At 43.1% G+C, this 18,674-nt stretch overlaps 1 protein-coding gene across 1 annotated transcript in view; it reads right to left on the reverse strand.

Moving 5' to 3' along the window:
* GLI3 (GLI family zinc finger 3) overlaps window positions 1-18,674 on the reverse strand; it is a 287,622-nt gene that overhangs the window by 83,048 nt on the left and 185,900 nt on the right. Inside the window, exons 5-6 of the mRNA XM_060157355.1 lie at window positions 8,421-8,626; window positions 4,515-4,661 (exon numbers count right to left, since the gene is read on the reverse strand). Coding sequence (XP_060013338.1) covers window positions 4,515-4,661; window positions 8,421-8,626 — 353 coding nt within the window. The remainder of the gene's footprint in view (window positions 1-4,514; window positions 4,662-8,420; window positions 8,627-18,674) is intronic.

The raw sequence follows: 18,674 nt of genomic DNA on the forward strand, positions 1-18,674 counted from the left end.
GATTACCTGCGGCTGGACTCTGTACCCATTATCTGCTCCGACTACCCCGCGTGGAAGAAGTGAAGGATAAGAAGCCGGCGACTGGCGTTGACAAGTACCTCTCTCCTCCACTTGTGATCTACTGGGTACAATTGAGGAAATTAGGGAGAAATATTTATCTTCCAGGGGCTTACCTCGGGGGAGCTCTGTTTATTAATGTGCAGACAAAATGATAAATTGCTAAACAAAAGGGAGAGACTTTTTATGTGTTCTCCCTCTCATTTCCAGTGATTTATGAATCTGACAGCTGCTTAGATATGCTCATCATTAATTCACCACCAGCGACAAAGACAGTGGTTCCCACAGTCGCACCGCACTCCACCCTCCCCACCGCAATGCACACCGTTTTAAGGCAATGAGCCGAAGGGAAAAAAATGAATTAAAGTATCCTAAGATTAAAAAAATCCAGCTTAGTTATGCCCGCATTTCCCCATGATTTCTGAAGTTATCTGATCCACGGAATTACTACGGCTTTACTGACAAAACTGATAAATACGTTATCCTAAATTAATGGTTCTCGATGCGGGGGTGGGGGGGGGGCGGCGATGTTGCCCCCAGGGGACATGTGACAACATCTGGAGATATTTTGGTTATCACAACTCACGGGGTGCTAGAAACATCTAGAGGCCAGGGAAGCTGCTGCACACCCGGGAATGGGCAGGGCAGCACCCCCCCCCCCGCCATGAAGAATCGTCTGGCACCCGTAGTGCCGAGATGGAGGAATGCTGCCCTAAATTCCCCATAATCTATACAGCCTAAGTCCCAAGAAACATTTAAAAGCTTGGGACGTGGTTTGTTTACAGATTTTCCAAGGTTGGGGGAGAAAAACCCTGCAAGCATTATAATAAGATAACATGAGTCAATTTTAAGCCTCTGGTTATTAGATCAATCAGTCAATCGATTAATTAATTCTCTGCATTTATAAGAGTTTTGAGACTTCAAGAAGATTCCACTGATGAAGTTCTATTCTGGAGGTTAGTAAATCACACTTAAACACCTGCCAACTTAATACAATGCTTTTTACATGGAGAGTTAAAAATTAAATGTCCATTTGCCTTCAGTTTGGTAGATGGTAGAGATTTGAATTAGGGCAGAGCTATGCATGTGGCCCACAGGCCCACTCCTGCCTTTTCTAAGGTCACATTTATATTACAGAGTCATCAAACTAAAGTTTAATGACAGAATGAGAACATAATACCACTAGGTAAGAGGAAAATCAAACATGATACTTTTAAGAAATAACGGAGGGTTTCTATTTCAAAGCATGGGTACACCTGCTTACAGGGACATGGCAATTTTCGGGTCCCCGGAAAACTGAAGTAGAAGGTAAGCCTTCTTTATAGAAAAAAGTCTAGGCACTTGGTCTCCAGAAAACTCATTGGGAATATTTTCTTCACCAGAGATGGACCTGGATACAAGATAACAATCCAACATATGCTTTAGGATAATTTAATGAAGTGTAATAGATGGATATGAAAGACTCTATAGATAATATTATAGAGATGAATAGATATGCTTTATAGTGAATAAAAAATAAATCACAAACTGGAACTTAGTACCATCCATGTATATGAAAGTGGAAAACCAATCTGAATGACAAATGTGGTACCTACTCAAAGCTTTCTTTCAGGCACATTGAAAACTGAATTTCTTCATTTAGAATAGTTTCATTACCAACCTGACTTAGGCCATGGTCGTACAAAAATAACAATCGCACTATGTTCACAGCTCTTAGTATTTAAACCAGCATCTTACTTTTATTATGGCATCTGCCTTACACATAAATGTCTCCTTTTTACTCACTATGAGAGGCTAATTTCATCCTAAAAGTTTTTCAGTGAAGAAATGCATTCCACTTCCAAAGGATTCCAAGGACAAACCAGACTTCTGGTCAGTTTCCATATCATCCTCGAGAGTAACCATTCTCAGTGGGATTCAGTGATCCCTGGCAGAGTTAGAAGTAACAGGACATTCCAGATAGAGCTGATTTCCTGATTTTTAAAAAAAACACTAAATAGATAAGGAGGCCGTCTGAGGGCTATAAAACACCAGAGGCCTATATCCCCATCACGTCATCCAAGGACAGAGCCCAGGGCCTGGCTTCATCCCTTCCATGGAAGCCTCCAGGTTGCCCAGGGCCTGGATGGTCCGGCTCCTCTGCTTTTCCCTCCAAGATGGGTACTTATTTAAGTCAGTTTCCACCAGTATAAATAGTGTGGTTTTCATGAGTGTCTAGGATTTCTCTAGGATATTCCTTATAGGGATTACTTGCTCTCCTGTCTTTAAAGGTCACTAGAATCCCAAAAAGTAGAATTAGAGCCAGAAAACAGACTTGTTCATTCTAATGTGCAACACATAAATACTCTATCCTGAAGCTGGCTGAAACCCAGGTAGGCCCATTGTTGGCACATTTAAAAGTCAGGTGCTCATCTGAATCCAGTTTATTGCCATTTCTGCTAATGGAAGAGTCCTGAAGAGCTGTAACAGTGGATCAGAATGACCAGCTCGATCCCAGTTTGCCTCTGGTTTTGCTACTGCAGAGCCAATGTAGGAATTTAAAGTCATTTCACTCCTCCCTTGCAAAAGTCTCCTATGATTTAAATTTAAAACATAACATTCTGGTTATGTTCTATTAAACTAAATGCTATTTCAGCTATTTTAGAGGGCAGGGATATAGTACTTTACGCACTTTCCAACCCTTTATCATGCTCTTCCCAACCCCCTAACAACGAAGCATAGAAAGAGAAAGTTGTCAGCATTTGGGGCAGTGACTTGGGGTCATCTGTTGAAGGGAACAGCTAACCTACGAGGTGTGGATTTCAAAACTGCTGAAAGAGAAGTGGCCCAGTTCTTCACTGATCCTATGGCTTCCTTCTTAAATCTAAGCCCTAGCATTCTTACTGTTCCAACACAGATCTCTCCTATCTGGCTTTCTGTTAATTGTTTTGTTTCTCTATTCTAATAAAAGATTCTGACAAAGAAAAAGGAGGTTCCTTTTTATGTGATGAATGATAGGACATCTAAATTCCTAGTTAATGACAATCAATTTACCACATACTCTGGCAAATTAAAATGCCTTTAATTAGTTTTTACAAAGTAAAAGGGTAGCTTCATCCTTTATTTAGATAAAAACTGCCATTGCCTGACTAAACACATTCTCATCAAATAGAGAAGGCAATATGGGCTGACCTTTCAAGGATTCTCTCTTATTTTAATTCTCTATTTGCAGATTTTTAAATAACTAATTTGCATAATAACACTCAACTTTTTTTCCCAATAATCCCTAATTGAAACGTGGTTATGATGAATCTGAAACGGAAACTCTCTCTTCTACAAAGCGGAAAACAAAATCCCTGCGGAAGATGTAACACATTTCTCTTACTCTGTGTGTGGTAATGAGCTCCCCATTGGAAACCCACTCAAGCTGTGTTTGTATGTAACACAGCTAAGTTAGCTCATGACAGTAAGGGGACCAAGGCTGTAGATTTTATGCCCTGTGGACCAATCATTTTCTCTCTATTCTAAATCTGAGAACTGAATTATCAACCACTAATAGAGAGTAGACCAAGGTCCACCCATTGTCACAGAAGAATCCAAACAGACCCTACATGGAAAATCACAAATTAATCACTGCTACTAGAAGAAACAAACAAAACCTCGAGCATATGTCCTACTCAAACTCATACTGTCATCGTATTCAAAGGGTTTCGTTATGTACACCTTGGTTGATGTTTCAGGTTCACTTCCTGGCACCTGGCAAACGGACGTGGACTTAAAGAATCCGAATAAATAAGAACTCTTGGATGTTCTGAAAAATGATAATCATAGGCTCTTGTTTACATGTCTAGAGAAGTGACACAAAGGACATGTCATAAGCCTTGAGGGACCCAAAATAAAGTGATATAAAGTACAACCAACGTTCCCATTTTCTTCCACTGCTAGGTAGAGGGCTAAAAGTAGCCCTTCCCGATGTGGAAATGTTTTTATTTTTCCTACGTAAAAGGTCTCAATGAGATAGAATTTTTTAATGTAAAGAAAACATGTGGAAAATGAGAAAAAAATAAGTCAATGAAAAATGTAAAACTAAGTATAGGTCTCTTTTTTAGTTAATTTATAAAGCATAAAATCTATCAAACCAAGGAATGACTGGATGAAGCACGTTCATCTAATCAAACACGTTCCCTTATTCTGCTACCAAGACGATCAGGGCTGACTAGGTTTTTGTGTATCTGCTAAATTACAATCGCCTGTATCTTCCAGTTCACTGATATGAAGTGAGTTAAGCGGGAGTCTCAGGATGGCCACATCTGTGGAAGCTTCCTGGGAAACCAAGGCAACCAGAGTCCCAAGTATTGGTGGTTCCTCCTCCTCCGGTTTGAAAAGTTAGGTAAGCAACCCATCTTTGTATCTTCCTCTCCCTTTCATGAGTTAGCTTGGCCATGCCCAGGACTACAGAAGAGGGGCCCGCCACTTACTATCCATGGCATGAAGATACTCCATGTGGATGGCCCCTGCGCCGGCGGTGGCGGCGGAGGGGATGATGTCTGCATAGGGACTGCGCTGGCCGGCTAACAGAGCCATCTGATGATAGTATTCCGCTGGGCTGACTCCAGCGTGGGGGGCTGGATGGAAGAGGAGACAAGAAAACATGGTTATTACTCGAAAGAAGGCCAAAAAGAAGCTTTTCCTGAGACATCCCAAAGTCCGTTTGCCATGCAGCCCACATCAGCCATTCCTTTTACGGTTCTTTCTAGGAAAACTTCCTGAACTCAAATCGTACTTTCACTGAAGTCTCCCAGATATCACTGATTCGAAAATAAAACTGAAGGAAAAGAATAGAACAAATAAACTACATGATAAAACTTTCGAAGTGAGTTTGAAGAATCACCAGGAATTCCAAATGATTAAATTGTATTGGGCTGGCCAAAAAGTTCGTTCGGGTTTAAGTAAAAATAAAAGACATTCTTCATTTTCACCGAGAACTTTATTGAACAACGTATTCATTAACCAAACGAACTTTTTGGCCAACCCAATATATGTGTGCATGTATCTGTACACTCATTCCCCTATTTTGCTCCCCCAAATAGAAGTGTCTTGGGAAGATCCCACATGCCACGGAGCAACTAAGCCCGTGCGCCACAACTACTGAGCCTGCACTCTAGAGCCCGTGAGCCACAACTATCGAGCCCGCGTGCCACAACTACTGAAGCCCGCGCGCCTAGAGCCCATGCTCCGCAACAAGAGAAGCCACTGCAATGAGAAGCCCGCGCACTGCAACGAAGAGTAGCCCCTGCTCGCTGCAACTAGAGAAAGCCCGCACGCAGCAATGAAGACCCAACGCAGCCAAAAATAAATAAAATAAATAAATAATCTCAAAAAAAAAGTGTCGTATCAAATCACTGTATGTGCACAGTTATTTTTTCACATTTCTTACAGTCGTAAACAACTCAGATAACCATGACGTCCTTCACGACATACTTAACATACATTCCCTAAGCCTTCTGGCAGGAGGGTCTGAGTCAGCTCTCAGGAACTGGAGGACCCTGGGTCACGAGTGGAAAAGGCAGCACAGCTGGCTTTAATAACACATGACGGTGGCAAGCTGCAATTTTGTGTTCCATAATTTTAAAGCTCTTTTTTCTCTCTTTTTTTCATTACAAAATAAAAAAGAAATACACCTATCAATCTGGAGCAATTTACTGGCAAGCGTCAGCTCTATAGCAGTGGGATAATGATCGGTTTCTGCATGCCAATTTATGTGCCAAAGCTGCAGGACGCTGCAGCAGTTCTGAGGGTGGTCTCCAAATACACTAAGATGTGGATGCAAATCCCAGCTCCACCTCTTACAGCTTCACAGGAAGTTGCTGGGAGCAGTGAAGGCAATGGTGCATGGAAAGTGCTTAGCACATAGCATTCGATCAATAAAAGCTAATTTTATCATTATGATGTAGAAACACTAGCATTCTAGTGATAGGTCTGTGTAGGCTTTACATTTGTGTCCATGTACTTTTTAATTTTTTTACTGAAGTAGAGTTGATTTACAATGTTGTGTTAGTTTCAGGTGCACAGCAAAGTGATTCAGTTATACACACACACATATATATTCTTTTTCATATTCTTTTCCATTATAAGTATTACAAGATATTGAATATAGTTCCTTGTGCTATACAGTAGGTCCTTGTTTATTTTATGTATAGTAGTGTGAATCTGTTAATCCCAAACTCCTAATTTATCCCTCCCACCCCCTTTCCCAAACCATATGTTTGTTTTTTATGTCTGTGAGTCTATTTCTGTCTTGTAAATAAGTTCATTTGTGTCATTTTTTTTTTTTTTTTTTTTTTTTTTTTTACGGTGTGCGGGCCTCTCACTGTTGTGGCCTCTCCCGTTGCGGAGCACAGGCTCCGGACGCGCAGGCTCAGCGGCCATGGCTCACGGGCCTAGCCGCTCTGCGGCATGTGGGATCTTCCCGGACCGGGGCACGAACCCTTGTCCCCTGCATCGGCAGGTGGACTCTCAACCACTGCGCCACCAGGGAAGCCCTGTGTCATTTTTTTTTAGCGTCTACATATAAGCGATATCATATGATATTTGTCTTTCTCTTTCTGACTTACTTCACTTAGTATGATCATCTCTAGGTCCATCCATGTTGCTGCAAATGGCATTACTTCATTCTTTTTTATATGTGTCCACATACTTCTCATACATCGTAAAGACAGAGAGATATATACAAAAATCACAGACCACAAGAGACAAATATTAGTGACCTGACTTGGGTATTAGTTGGACTCCTGAGAGGCAGAACAACCAACCAAAGAATATTTTAGTCATATTCATCATCAAATACTATGGAAAGCAGATGACAAGATGTTTTAACTAGAGGTACCAACTTCAGTGGCCCCACTAAATGTCCAGAAGCCGGGCAACATTCCAAGCCCATCGTCAGCTGACCTCTCGACCCCTCTCTCCCTCTGTTCTTATTAGTCACTTCCATGAACCCCCAAGTATTCCATGGAGGTGACTTTCCATTTTTCCCACTAGAAAACCAAATCCAAAGCAGAACGAACTCCAATCTCACTGTTTTACAGTTTTCTTTTTACAGTGTGAATCTTGTCAAAATGGCAAAACTTCTTCATTAGGGACCTTGCAAGTATATTCACTGCATTGAATCAGAGGGAGAAAATCGAGCCAGCAGCTATCGCTGGAGCACAGCTTCTTGTATGAATGAGTGGATATTTACTGAAAAACCTCAGGAAGCTTCCATCTACTATCCCCACCATGCATGGCCAGCCTCGGGAAGCGTCTGAGTGGAGAATGTGGACCGTGCTGCTGGGTGAGACGGACTGCATAGTGTGTCTCTGTGCCCCAACACAAGCATCAGAGATCTGTGGTTTGCTGCAGAGAGCTCATAATCCTCTACCTGTCATCAATACAGCTTACGCCATCCTGGACCTTAACTCAGACGCTAGCAATTGTGGGCAAATGAGTTTGTACATGTGTGCGTGAGATGGGAAATGCTCTTCCTGAACCAAAGGAGCATTTTATCACTGGGCACTTGTGTAATGCACAGGTCCAATTTAAAACAGTCAGGTGACAAGTAATTGGGAGGCCAACAGAACAACAGGAATATGGAGCTTAAGATGAACATCAAGTATAAGAGAATTAAAGTCAAAGTTTGTTTCTTGTCCCACCGCATCCCTCTTGCAGTGTTCATTTGGTCAAGGACAGAGGGCGCATACAACAGAGCCGGCCCATCACGTTCTCTGCGACCTTGCAGCTCAGAGCGTGGTCCCTAGACCAGCAGCACTGACATCACCTGGGAGCTTCTCAGAAGTGCAGAACCTCAGGCCGCACCTGGACCCACCCCAAAGAGAACAGTATTTTGTCACCATCCCCAGGGGATACCTATGCGCACCGGAGTTTGCAAAGTATGGCTCCAGTGGACACATCTGTATACACGTGTCCTTCAGACATGCAGCACAGAAAAGCGTTCATCAGAAGGGGAGCAAAATGTGCTGGTTACACATGCACAATGTGGGAATGGCAACAGGGCCAACCCAAATATACGGGAAGCCACAGAGCAGAGCAGTGAATGAGCGCAAGGATTTGGGCGTCAGCGCATTCTGCCTCCGAGTACCACCTCTGCCACTTACTAGCCAGTGAACCAGGTTTCAGGTTACTTGGACCCTCTGCCCTCATCCTCACCTGAAAATGGACATAATATCCCACCCTCATGGAGGTGTCATGAGGCTGAAATGAAAGCACGTAATCACATCACTTAGCACAGCGCCTGGCACACGGGACTCAAGAAGCATCAGTTACCCTATGCCACGTTCCTGCAGAGGCATGACGTATGGAAGCAGACAGGCTGGTCTGAGACTCACCATCTGTGGGGCTCAGCCCGCGGGCGGCCGAAATCATGGAGAGGGACGGGCTGCTGTGTAGGGACCGGATGTAGTCCATGTAGGGGTTGATGTAGGGATGCGGAGGGCTGAAGGGGGACTCAGAAGCTGCAGCGGGATTCCGATGCGGGGAGATCCTGATGAAGGGCAGGTCGGAATACGTGGGGCTACTAGATAAGGCAGAAGGCCTAGGGAAAAAGAAAAGCACACACAAGAGGTATACGCATGAGACCAAGAGCTCCGTAGGCAGAGGCTGTCTGTGAAAGAAAATAAGTAAAATTTTATGTGAACTCAAGGCGTCTTGGGGGAAAGAAGATCAGGCATATACATTTCCAGCACTAGGACCTTAAGATCATGGTGACATCGTGTAGGTAGAATGCTAATATGCAATTATTTGGGCAAAGAAAACGGACCTCTGAGAAGTTTCCTGGCACTCAGAATATAGGAGAATAAAGCCCTTTGGTTTTCCTCATGAGAAGAAATTCTAAACAGGCATCTGAGCTTAAAGTAGTTGCTGTGATTCTATTTTCCATTTGACCTGGATGTTAATTTTACCATTGAACGTCTCTCTCACCATCATGGTACTGCATTAAAAAAAAAAAGAAAAGAAAAGAAAGAAAGAAAAAGAAAGAAAGGAAGGAGGGAGGGAGGAAGGAAGGAAGCTAGGAAGGGAGAGATGGAGAGAGAAGAAAGGAAGGAAGATTCTTCTGGTCTGGGAGTCTGTGCATGCACATGGCAGAGATGCCTACAAATGAGAAAAGAGACTAATTGCAAAAGTCTGTAAGAAACATGAAATTGACACTCTATACATAGGTGCTCCGGCTTGAGTGTTCTGGGTCTTGAGGTTGTGAGCAAACCCAGTTTCACAGATATGGGTTTCCCTGTTTTGAAGGCAGCCCCCCTGCTCCGTGAGCCGCAGCCCTGGGAGGCAGCTTCCTCTCACAGCCGTTCTGCATGTGGCTGGCTTCCTGATCAGCCGCGTTCAGTGAACAATCCGTAACGAAGCGCTCCTGGGGTTGGAAAGTTGGAAAAGGTCAGGGTTTTGATCAAGCTCATGCCTTAGTTATAATGAGCCAACGCAGAATGTAAGCTTCTGGCTGATGAAAATAAATGCTAAGGCACACCTTGCTGCCACCATACCTCATCCACTCCAGGGAATTCCCTCCCCAGAGCCACCCCCAAGCCCCAGGGACAGGCATTTCTAGAACGGCCAGTCTGTGGAACCCCCCCAAGCCTCGCCGCCCTGTTCCTCCTCTAATAGAAAACGTTTTGTGTGGATAATCCAGTGAACTGGCTCTGACGGGCTGAACACTTGTACTTTCCCTTTTTTCATTCACAGAGAATATGGCCATAAAAAGGCGAGACCATGATAGAGAGGGATGTTCTGAGAACTGCAAACTCCTCTTGCGGCGCTGGCTTCAGGAGTGAAAGGAAAGGGAGGAGAAACACATTTTCTCATCCCGCCTCCCAAGCAAAGGCACATGCAGCCGCAGCTGGGCTCTGGCCCCCAGCCCCGTCAGAACAGAGTCCTGGGAGAAGCCAGCTCCTCGAAGGGCACTGAGTTAAATGAACCCAAAGCTCAGATCATGAATCTTCTCAGTAGAAAATCAAAGAGGTTAAAACACACGGGAGGGAGAGGATTTTCTTACTTGTTCCTTCTTACTCTTTTTTTCGTTTTGAACTTAAAAAAAAAAAAAAGAGGCTTTTTATTTGTTCTTCAGATGTCACTTTGGGTGAAATAAAATAAAAATCCAGAGTTTTCTAAATTTACATGTTGGCAGAGTGAGAAGTCACCACCTGAAAATAGCTATTTCTTTTCCAAACAACTTGAGGTTTTCCATACCCACTCAAAAATCAGTAAAAATTCCTTGTTCTTAAATAGAAATTGGCAAGACCTATGAGTCTATCCTATTTTAGCTCTTTACTACAAAATAAGTTAGCTCTGTGTCACTGGTTAAGTCTGACGCTCCATTTAGACCTGTCACTACCTTAGAGCACACCAGACGCTCGAATTCATTCATTCATTTTCTACCACAAAGGAAAATCAATCCTTCCAATCCGATTCACAAGTGATGATTATCAAGTAACAGGCTCATTTGTAGATTTATGATGAGAGACAGGTGCCGCAGAAATATAAAAAAGCAGACCTTTCAAGACATCCATGAGATGATACCTCCTAGACAAGCTTTTCTTAGGATCCACGAGAAACTCAGTCTGAACACTATGAACTAAAAATCAGTGAAGCAATGACATTGCTAATTGGTTTCTTCGTGAGGCAAAAAATTGGAACCTGTAATTTGTCTCAAGTTCTAGAATTGAGCATGGTAGTAAGAATATTCCCAGAAGCCTAGATTCCATTGCAGAATCATGGATGGAAAAAAATCGGCACTTAGAACAGCATGAAGATTATAGATATTGGGCTGGGGTGCTCACCAGTCCCAAAGAAGCAGGCAGGCCAGGAGACGGCTGATGCTTTTCTCTCCTCACAGATCTGTGGATGCCTGATGTCTGCCTCCCCCACTTTCACTTTCATTTGACCTGTTCTCACAGGAAGACTGAGGGTAACTAGTTGATGAGTAAGGAATCAAGATCTGGACACATCTTCCCCAGCAGGAATGCCCAGGCTCCATCCTCCCTTCCACACCCCTCAGGAGCAACAGCAGAGAAGAGGGTTGGTCCCTCCAGGATTTGGAGACGAAGTCAGGAAACTCCACGCACTCTGGTGAATGTTGTACCCATGCCTGTCCCTCCCCTCCGGAGATGATGCTGGGAAGGCATGGAGTCACCTATTTCTCAACGAGATGGTGGGACATGCTTTCAGACAGGAATGCAACTAAGAAAGCTGCAAATGGAAACAACCTAAGTGTCCATCATCGGATGAATGGATAAAGAAGAGGTGGCATTATATACAATGGAATATTACTCAGCCATAAAAAGGAACAAAACTGAGCTATTTGTAATGAGGTGGATAGACCTAGAGTCTGTCATGCAGAGTGAAGTAAGTCAGAAAGAGAAAAACAAATACCGTATGCTAACACATATATATGGAATCTAAAAAAAAAAAAATGTCATGAAGAACCTAGGGGTAAGACGGGAATAAAGACACAGACCTACTGGAGAACGGACTTGAGGATATGGCGAGGGGGAAGGGTGAGCTGTGACAAAGCAAGAGAGAGGCATGGACATATATACTCTACCAAACGTAAGGTAGATAGCTAGTGGGAAGCAGCCGCATAGCACAGGGAGATCAGCTCGGTGCTTTGTGACCTCCTGGAGGGGTGGGATAGGGAGGGTGGGAGGGAGGGAGACGCAAGAGGGAAGAGATATGGGAACATATGTATATGTATAGCTGATTCACTTTGTTATACAGCAGAAACTGACACAGCATTGTAAAGCAATTACACTCCAATTCAAAAAAAAAAAAAAAAAAAAGAAAGCTGCAAGATATCAACTGCCCTAAAGAAAAGAACCATCTAGTAGTCAAAGGCCAGCCACCCCCAGGATACAACAGGAAAATGTTTAATGAGGGTCATTCAGGGAAGGGTCATCAGGAATTCTCGGGACAGCTGAGTCAGAGCAGTGGTACGATAGGAGGGCTCAGGGCTGAAGGGGAACCGACGTGGATGGGACAGCAGCTGTGTGACCTTGGCCGTGATACTCACCACCTTCTTGTCCTAAATAGTCCAATGGGGAGGATACCTACCTCCTGGGGGTCTTGGCAAGTGAATATAACTAAAGCCTCATGTACTGAGCTAGTATCTAATAAATGCTGAAGACGTGCATACAACTTACTTCACAAACTATACTAATATATTCCACTCCTAATATATACACATATACAACAGAGACAAATGTACATATATACTCATACATACACATAAACACACACACGCATATGAGGGATGGCAAATATAGCATACTATGTGATTTTCAAACACTGAACTATTGGAACCCTTTTTTCAAAGCAAATCGTATGGTGTGAACACACCTGTCTGCTTTGTTCCCCAACCTGTCAGTATCCCGGGAGCATCTCCTCGGGGTTCCCAGGACCTCCGCTCAAAATCATAAAACCACACAAGGTGGTTAAGAACATGAACTCAGTTATCGTTACATGCAAGAGCTCTGAAGGACCTGGACTTGAACTCAGGCTCATCCTTGACTCTGTCACTGAGGCGTGTTTCCTTATACACGACGTGGAACAATGACAGTTCTCTGCCAGGGCTGCTGTCACCACTGGCACAGGGCACTCAGTAAATGGTGGTGGCCGCTGATGTTCTTGGTGGTTGCAAGAACCATCCATCAACTTTTTTGTGTGTCACCTGTTTTCAGTTCAGCAAACAAATGTCCAAATAGCAAGACTTTTGGAGACTGGTGTTCTCATTTCCTTGCTGTTCAATTTCTCACTGAAAGTTGATGACTTATTCATTCTGTCTCCAAATCAGGCTCTTGTGAGTTGGGCTAGCATGACCCTCCTCTAGCACTGAAGACTGACAAGAATGGCTTTCTAAGTCATCAAAGCCGAGCACCCAGCCTTGAACTACAATGGCCGTGGCAGCCACCTGACATGGATGTAAACATACATAAACTACAGTTTTTCAATAAAGCTGCTTTTAACCTTCCCTAACAGAGTCATTTCCAAATTCTTGGCATCTAGATCGTTTGTCATTTATTTTGCTTTTAACTGTAAAGCAAATCTGAAAGGGAAGACGTTACATTTAATAGGCAGATGTGTATTCACCGCTGGAAGAAAGAGCCATTCAAGTTGACGGCCAGAGGGGTGAATTCTATTGAAGAATGAAGAGGTGGGAAATGTCAGGAAGGCAGTCACCAAGTTTTCCATATAAATGACATATATCATTTCACAAACTATCCTAAAGTTGACCTGGTAAATATTTGTCAAGCTTGCTAAACATCTTCATGTGTGGATTACAGGCGCACGAGGAAAAAAAATTATAGGTGTCACTTTCTCGGTTTATATTTTTAGTAGATACACACAGAGATTGAATTGAAGACTACTGTTGGCCTCTCATGACTCTCTCTGCCTTTGTAGCTTTCGGTTCTCTCTTTTCTGGGGCTGTATGTGGCTCCGTGGTTGGAAGGCAAACACAAACCATGGAGGAAAAAAAAACAAACAACAAACAAACATTCCGGGAAGAACACTGAAATTTAGAACTGCTCCAAGAACAGGGATCCCACGCTATTTATGTTGTAGCCAAAGAGTATAGAAATAGGCCTGTGACCCCCTCAAACTAAATCATAAAACTGCTGTCTAGGAAAAATATGTCCAAGTTGTAGAGGGTTTTCTGGGTGGCCAGAGCATCACTGAGGGGAGGAGCTATGGTTCCATGACCGCTGCATCTTGGCTCATGCATTTAAGACCCCAGCCTGCCCATCGAGGGATAACGCCCCCCATACTGCTTCCGCCTCTCTGTCTTCCCAAGGCCACGAAGACCCAAGGCGTGGCTGCCATTTCGCCCAATGGATAAATGAAGTATAGCTTCAGACAAGAAAGCAGATGGGAATTATTTTTATGTTCTCCCCAAAGACAATAAAGTAATATAAAGTTTGTGTTTGTTTGTGGAAATAATGTAACTTTGGATTAATCCTTTTATAAGGTCATGAAAATAGATTACAATGAAAAGAGTAGAGATTCTTATTAGAGCCTTTTCAACATTATACTATGATAAACTTAAAAACAAAAAAACATGTATTGCAGAGAGTAACTGGACTTCTTAGTTAAAATGAAATATCATTATATAATCTAATTTGTTACTGCCTTTTCATCTATCTTATTGGGTTACTAAAATGCCAAGATTAAACTCAGTATTCCATCACTTGCATTACCCATTATGAGAGCATTAAACAAGGTTTATAGGTTGGATTATTACAATTCGCTTTCATGTTGCTTGGAACACTGGAAATGTACACATACCCCTTGCATTCTGCGGTACGCAGGAGAGCTTCAACTACCAGAAGACTGAGATGCTGGGTTTTTTTTTCTACATAAGTTAATTTTTGTTTAATTTTGTTCTTTCCGTAAAAAGTACACACTCTTCATATTCAAGTAGTGGCTTAACAGACAACAAAGGGGAGCTACCCCTTATAATGTATTTTTAATCAACTAATTAATTACTCAATAAGCACAGTTCTAATAAACCAAATTTGTAATAAAACATGTTGCTTTCCATACGGCGACAGAAACAAATAACGAACATGTCCACGGCTCATACACTAGACACCGTTGGAAATCTGCATAGTCCTGAACTTGGTCTTTTTCTCTATTCGAGGTGAGTTTTCGGATAACTGCTGCCCCGGAATCATCACGCGCCCCTGCAATGTACACGTGGGTGTGCTGGTTATTTCCCACTTTGCCAGCCTTCAACCCGGAACCTCTGCATGCCCTGAAGGCTGCACTCTGTGGTCTGAATCAGCAGGCTCCCTTTCCCTCGGGATTCCACTACGCAGATGCACCGGCAGGAACTGGGGGCAGAGGGGAGACAAGTCAGGGTATGAACTCCCCTCACTTCCTTCCACTAGTTACAGTTCTGCTGCTGGCATTCTTCCCCGCAAGGGCCCCGCTCCCCAAGTGCGACCCTTCTTCCTTGGCTCTAGCCTTCATTGCCCTTGTCCTCTGCCTGCACCTTCAGGCTAGGGCTGGTAACCTCCTCAAACTTTTGCTAGTCCTGGAGGCTCTACTATCACTTTCCGAGCCCTTAACCTTGTCCACACCTCTGGAAATATCTGCCCCCTGGAACTGCCAGGGAAACTGCTAGCTGATAAGATGGTTCAGTTTCAAATCTCATTTTCATCTTCTCTGCAGGTAAAGAGTATTTCCCATGAATTTTTAACTGACCTAGGCCTTTTACAAGTTTACCATATTGGATTTCAATTTTGAAAAGCTACATGTATAACCACACAGATGAATATTTCAATGAGATGTTCATTCGATATACATTTTATTGAAAATACATTTACTAAGAATCCATTATGATTTTAGCACTTTGGGGGATTTCAAGAAACATAATATATGGTCATTTGGTCCCTGCTCTCCAAGAGTTTATAGTCAAATGGGGGGAGGCGAAGGCACACACACACATAAAGTGTATAGAGAACAAGTCTTATCTGATGGGTCAAAATGCGTCAACAGGAGCCTTCCAGGATGCAGTCTGGTTACGTAAAATATGCAACATGAACTGTGCTACCAAGAGTAGATAAGATTTGGATAGAAGTAGCCACTGAAGGTGAAGGGACATCACTTAATGTACACGTTAATGCTAAGAGGCTGAATATTTTCTCAGAGGGAGAATTCAAGGGCTATGGTTGATTTCTTTAACAAAAAAAAAAAAAAAAAAGAGAGAGAGAGAAAGGGAGAGAAATATTTGTTTTAATGGGGAAACATCATTTCCAGGGATTTGAGAATGACCTCCTTATTTTTTTTATTTTTTATTTTTTGCAGTACACGGGCCTCTCACTGTTGTGGCCTCTGCCGTTGTGGAGCACAGGCTCCGGACGCGCAGGCTCAGCGGCCATGGCTCACGGGCCCAGCCGCTCCGCGGCATGTGGGATCTTCCCGCACCAGGGCACGAACCCGTGTCCCCTGCATCGGCAGGCGAACTCTCAACACTGCGCCACCAGGGAAGCCCAAGAGCTATACTATTTAATGTTTAATAAGAAAATATACATAAAGCCTTTAGCCGGGGACCTGTTACGTGGTAAGTTCTCAGTAAATGTTGGCCCCTGTGACCAACACGCTCATTCCTACTGCTGCTGTTGCTACTAGAGCTCTGGGTGGTCAAGGCTAAAGCCACGCTGCTTTCATTGCATCCTCGTGCATTCCTTTCCTCAGTTCTGGAGCCGGCCTGGGTTCAGCTCTCCTGACATCCTTGGTGTCATCTAGGAGGGTCCCCCCGAACCTCTTTGGACAAAGCAAAGAGATTAGTGACTTTACCTGACCATAGTAAAATGGATGGGATTTTTTTTTTCCCCCGAAAGTAAATTCAAGGGCATGATTATTCTGTAACTTCACTGCCATGAAAAAAGAAAACGTGGTGATGAGGGGACGAAAATTTCGAAGTCTGATTTCTCTGACATTCCTGCCAACTTTCCACTGATTCTAATAGATTGGAATTGTTTGGAATTTGATGGATTACCAATACTCCCCAAACAGCAGGCAAAATGGCAAACTAATGTCCTTTTCCAAGAAGAAAACACACTTCAAAACAGAAAGATGTTGAAACACAACAGTGTGGAGTGACCAAGGACTGAGTCTCATGAAATTACAGCATCTAGAAAATCTCTGGGTCCTATGGCGTTTGTTCCTCAGTGTTACATTTTCTTTCTTCCCTTTCTTTTCTTTCTTTTTACTTTCTTTCTTTCCTCCTTTCCTTCTTTCTTTCTTTCCTCCTTTCCTTCCTTCTTTCTTTCTTTCCTCCTTTCTTTCTTTCTTTCTTTCCTTCAGGTGTTAACGTTTTCTGATAATATAGAATTCTATCAACCATGACACCCTCTGGTAGGATTTGAGCCACAATATCCGCCAGGTATAAGGAAAAAGGACAGTAAAGTAGTACACAAGATTCAATTAGAACTGCTGATTTAATTAACTAAACAAACAAGCCTGTGCTTGTATCATTTACCTGGAAATTTCCACCATTCAACGTCAACAGATACTTAAAACATCTCAAGAGCCCCAGGATTTAAGTGAGAAGCCTCCCAGCTGGAGGCTTCAGATGCTGAGTGGACATAATTAATTAGAAACAGGAAGTTAGGTTCCACAGTTTAATCCTTGCTTCACGTTGAGTCCTCTTATAGATGGTATGGAGGACATTTATAACAAAGACAGGGTGCATCTGGAATGCTGACCCAAGGAGAGATGAGGCTTCTGTTTTAACTGATAATTTTGTAAACATTACTTCAAGAACCAGCTCGAATAAATCCTTTATCCACAGCAGTCTGGCACGTTGAGCTCAGGTGTGTCTTCCAGGACAGGAGCTGGTGTGGACTTTTTCTCTGGGACCATCATCATCATAATCCTTGTAATTATGACGATGACTGTTAACTACAGACTAGAGTGTTTACTGGGTTGTCTCTTATCATCCTTGGCCAGATGCCTCTGACTCACACTTTCCCTCATGCTTTAAATCACCCCTATTTTAAGTGATAACAGAGATGTCCATCAAGGAACTATTATTATCTAAATAGCTCTCCTCCAGAAGAAGACCCCCCAGGTTTGCCAGGGGCCTCTGGCTTAGTAAAGGTGAAAGTAAGAGGCCCTTTTAGAGTGCCACGCTCTTTCGATGTAACTGGAATTAGATCTTCTGAGACTCTACTTCATGTCGATCAAGACTTTATATCCCAGGCACGCTTCTTGATATTCTAGACTTTTAACCCTTCTTGAAATGGAACAGGACCCTATGGTCTTTGCTCCGCCCCCGCAACCCATGTCCTCTGCCTGCCTTTTGTCTGTGGAAAACTTTAGCCAAAAAATAAGTTTAATCAGAGGAGTGAGAAAATGGAGAAACAAAGGAAAGCAGTCAAAGGAGACCAAATAATAATAATTTAGTCGTTAAGCGTAGTCAAGGACTTTTAGTTCCTTCTCAAGGGCTATAAAATAAAGCAAACTTTCCTTTCCACCAACCTTGCCTCTTTATTGGCTTTTGAGCGGTGAGCAGCCGGACCCCACTTTCAGTTACATACTGAGGGTGTCAAACTTTTCCAAAATAAGTTAAATATGAAAGGTGTATATCTAATGATCTAACGTCCTGGGGGAACAATTTGTCTATATCATTCCATAGGAAAGAAGCATTAAGCTCTACATAAGGACACAGCAACGTCCTAGGGTTCTTGTCATCCTGGCTTTGGAGAACTTTGCTCCAGGCAAAGGGAATAACATCATGAGAGGCTGAAGATCCGTCTGGCCACTGGAAAAGGAAGCACACAGCCTCTTGCGGCACTCTGTTCTTCCCCATGAAAGCAAGTCTTCTGACACCGCAAGTAAGGATGGATTGAACTTACTGGGAATATCTATATGATGTGTGGAAATCACCTGTTCAGATTACCCTCAGAGAACCTGCATGGGACCACAGCCTTTCTGAAGACAGCTCTTTGGGCTTTCCTTTTCTCATCTGTAAAACGTGAGGATCTGGATGAGATGATCTCCACTCCACCCACCCACCAGGGTCAAAGTATCTTTTGGTCCTAAAATCCAATGTTTTCTATGATTCAAACCATTTGTGTCCG

The sequence above is a fragment of the Lagenorhynchus albirostris genome, chromosome 8, assembly GCF_949774975.1.
Source record: "Lagenorhynchus albirostris chromosome 8, mLagAlb1.1, whole genome shotgun sequence".
NCBI lineage: Eukaryota > Metazoa > Chordata > Mammalia > Artiodactyla > Delphinidae > Lagenorhynchus > Lagenorhynchus albirostris.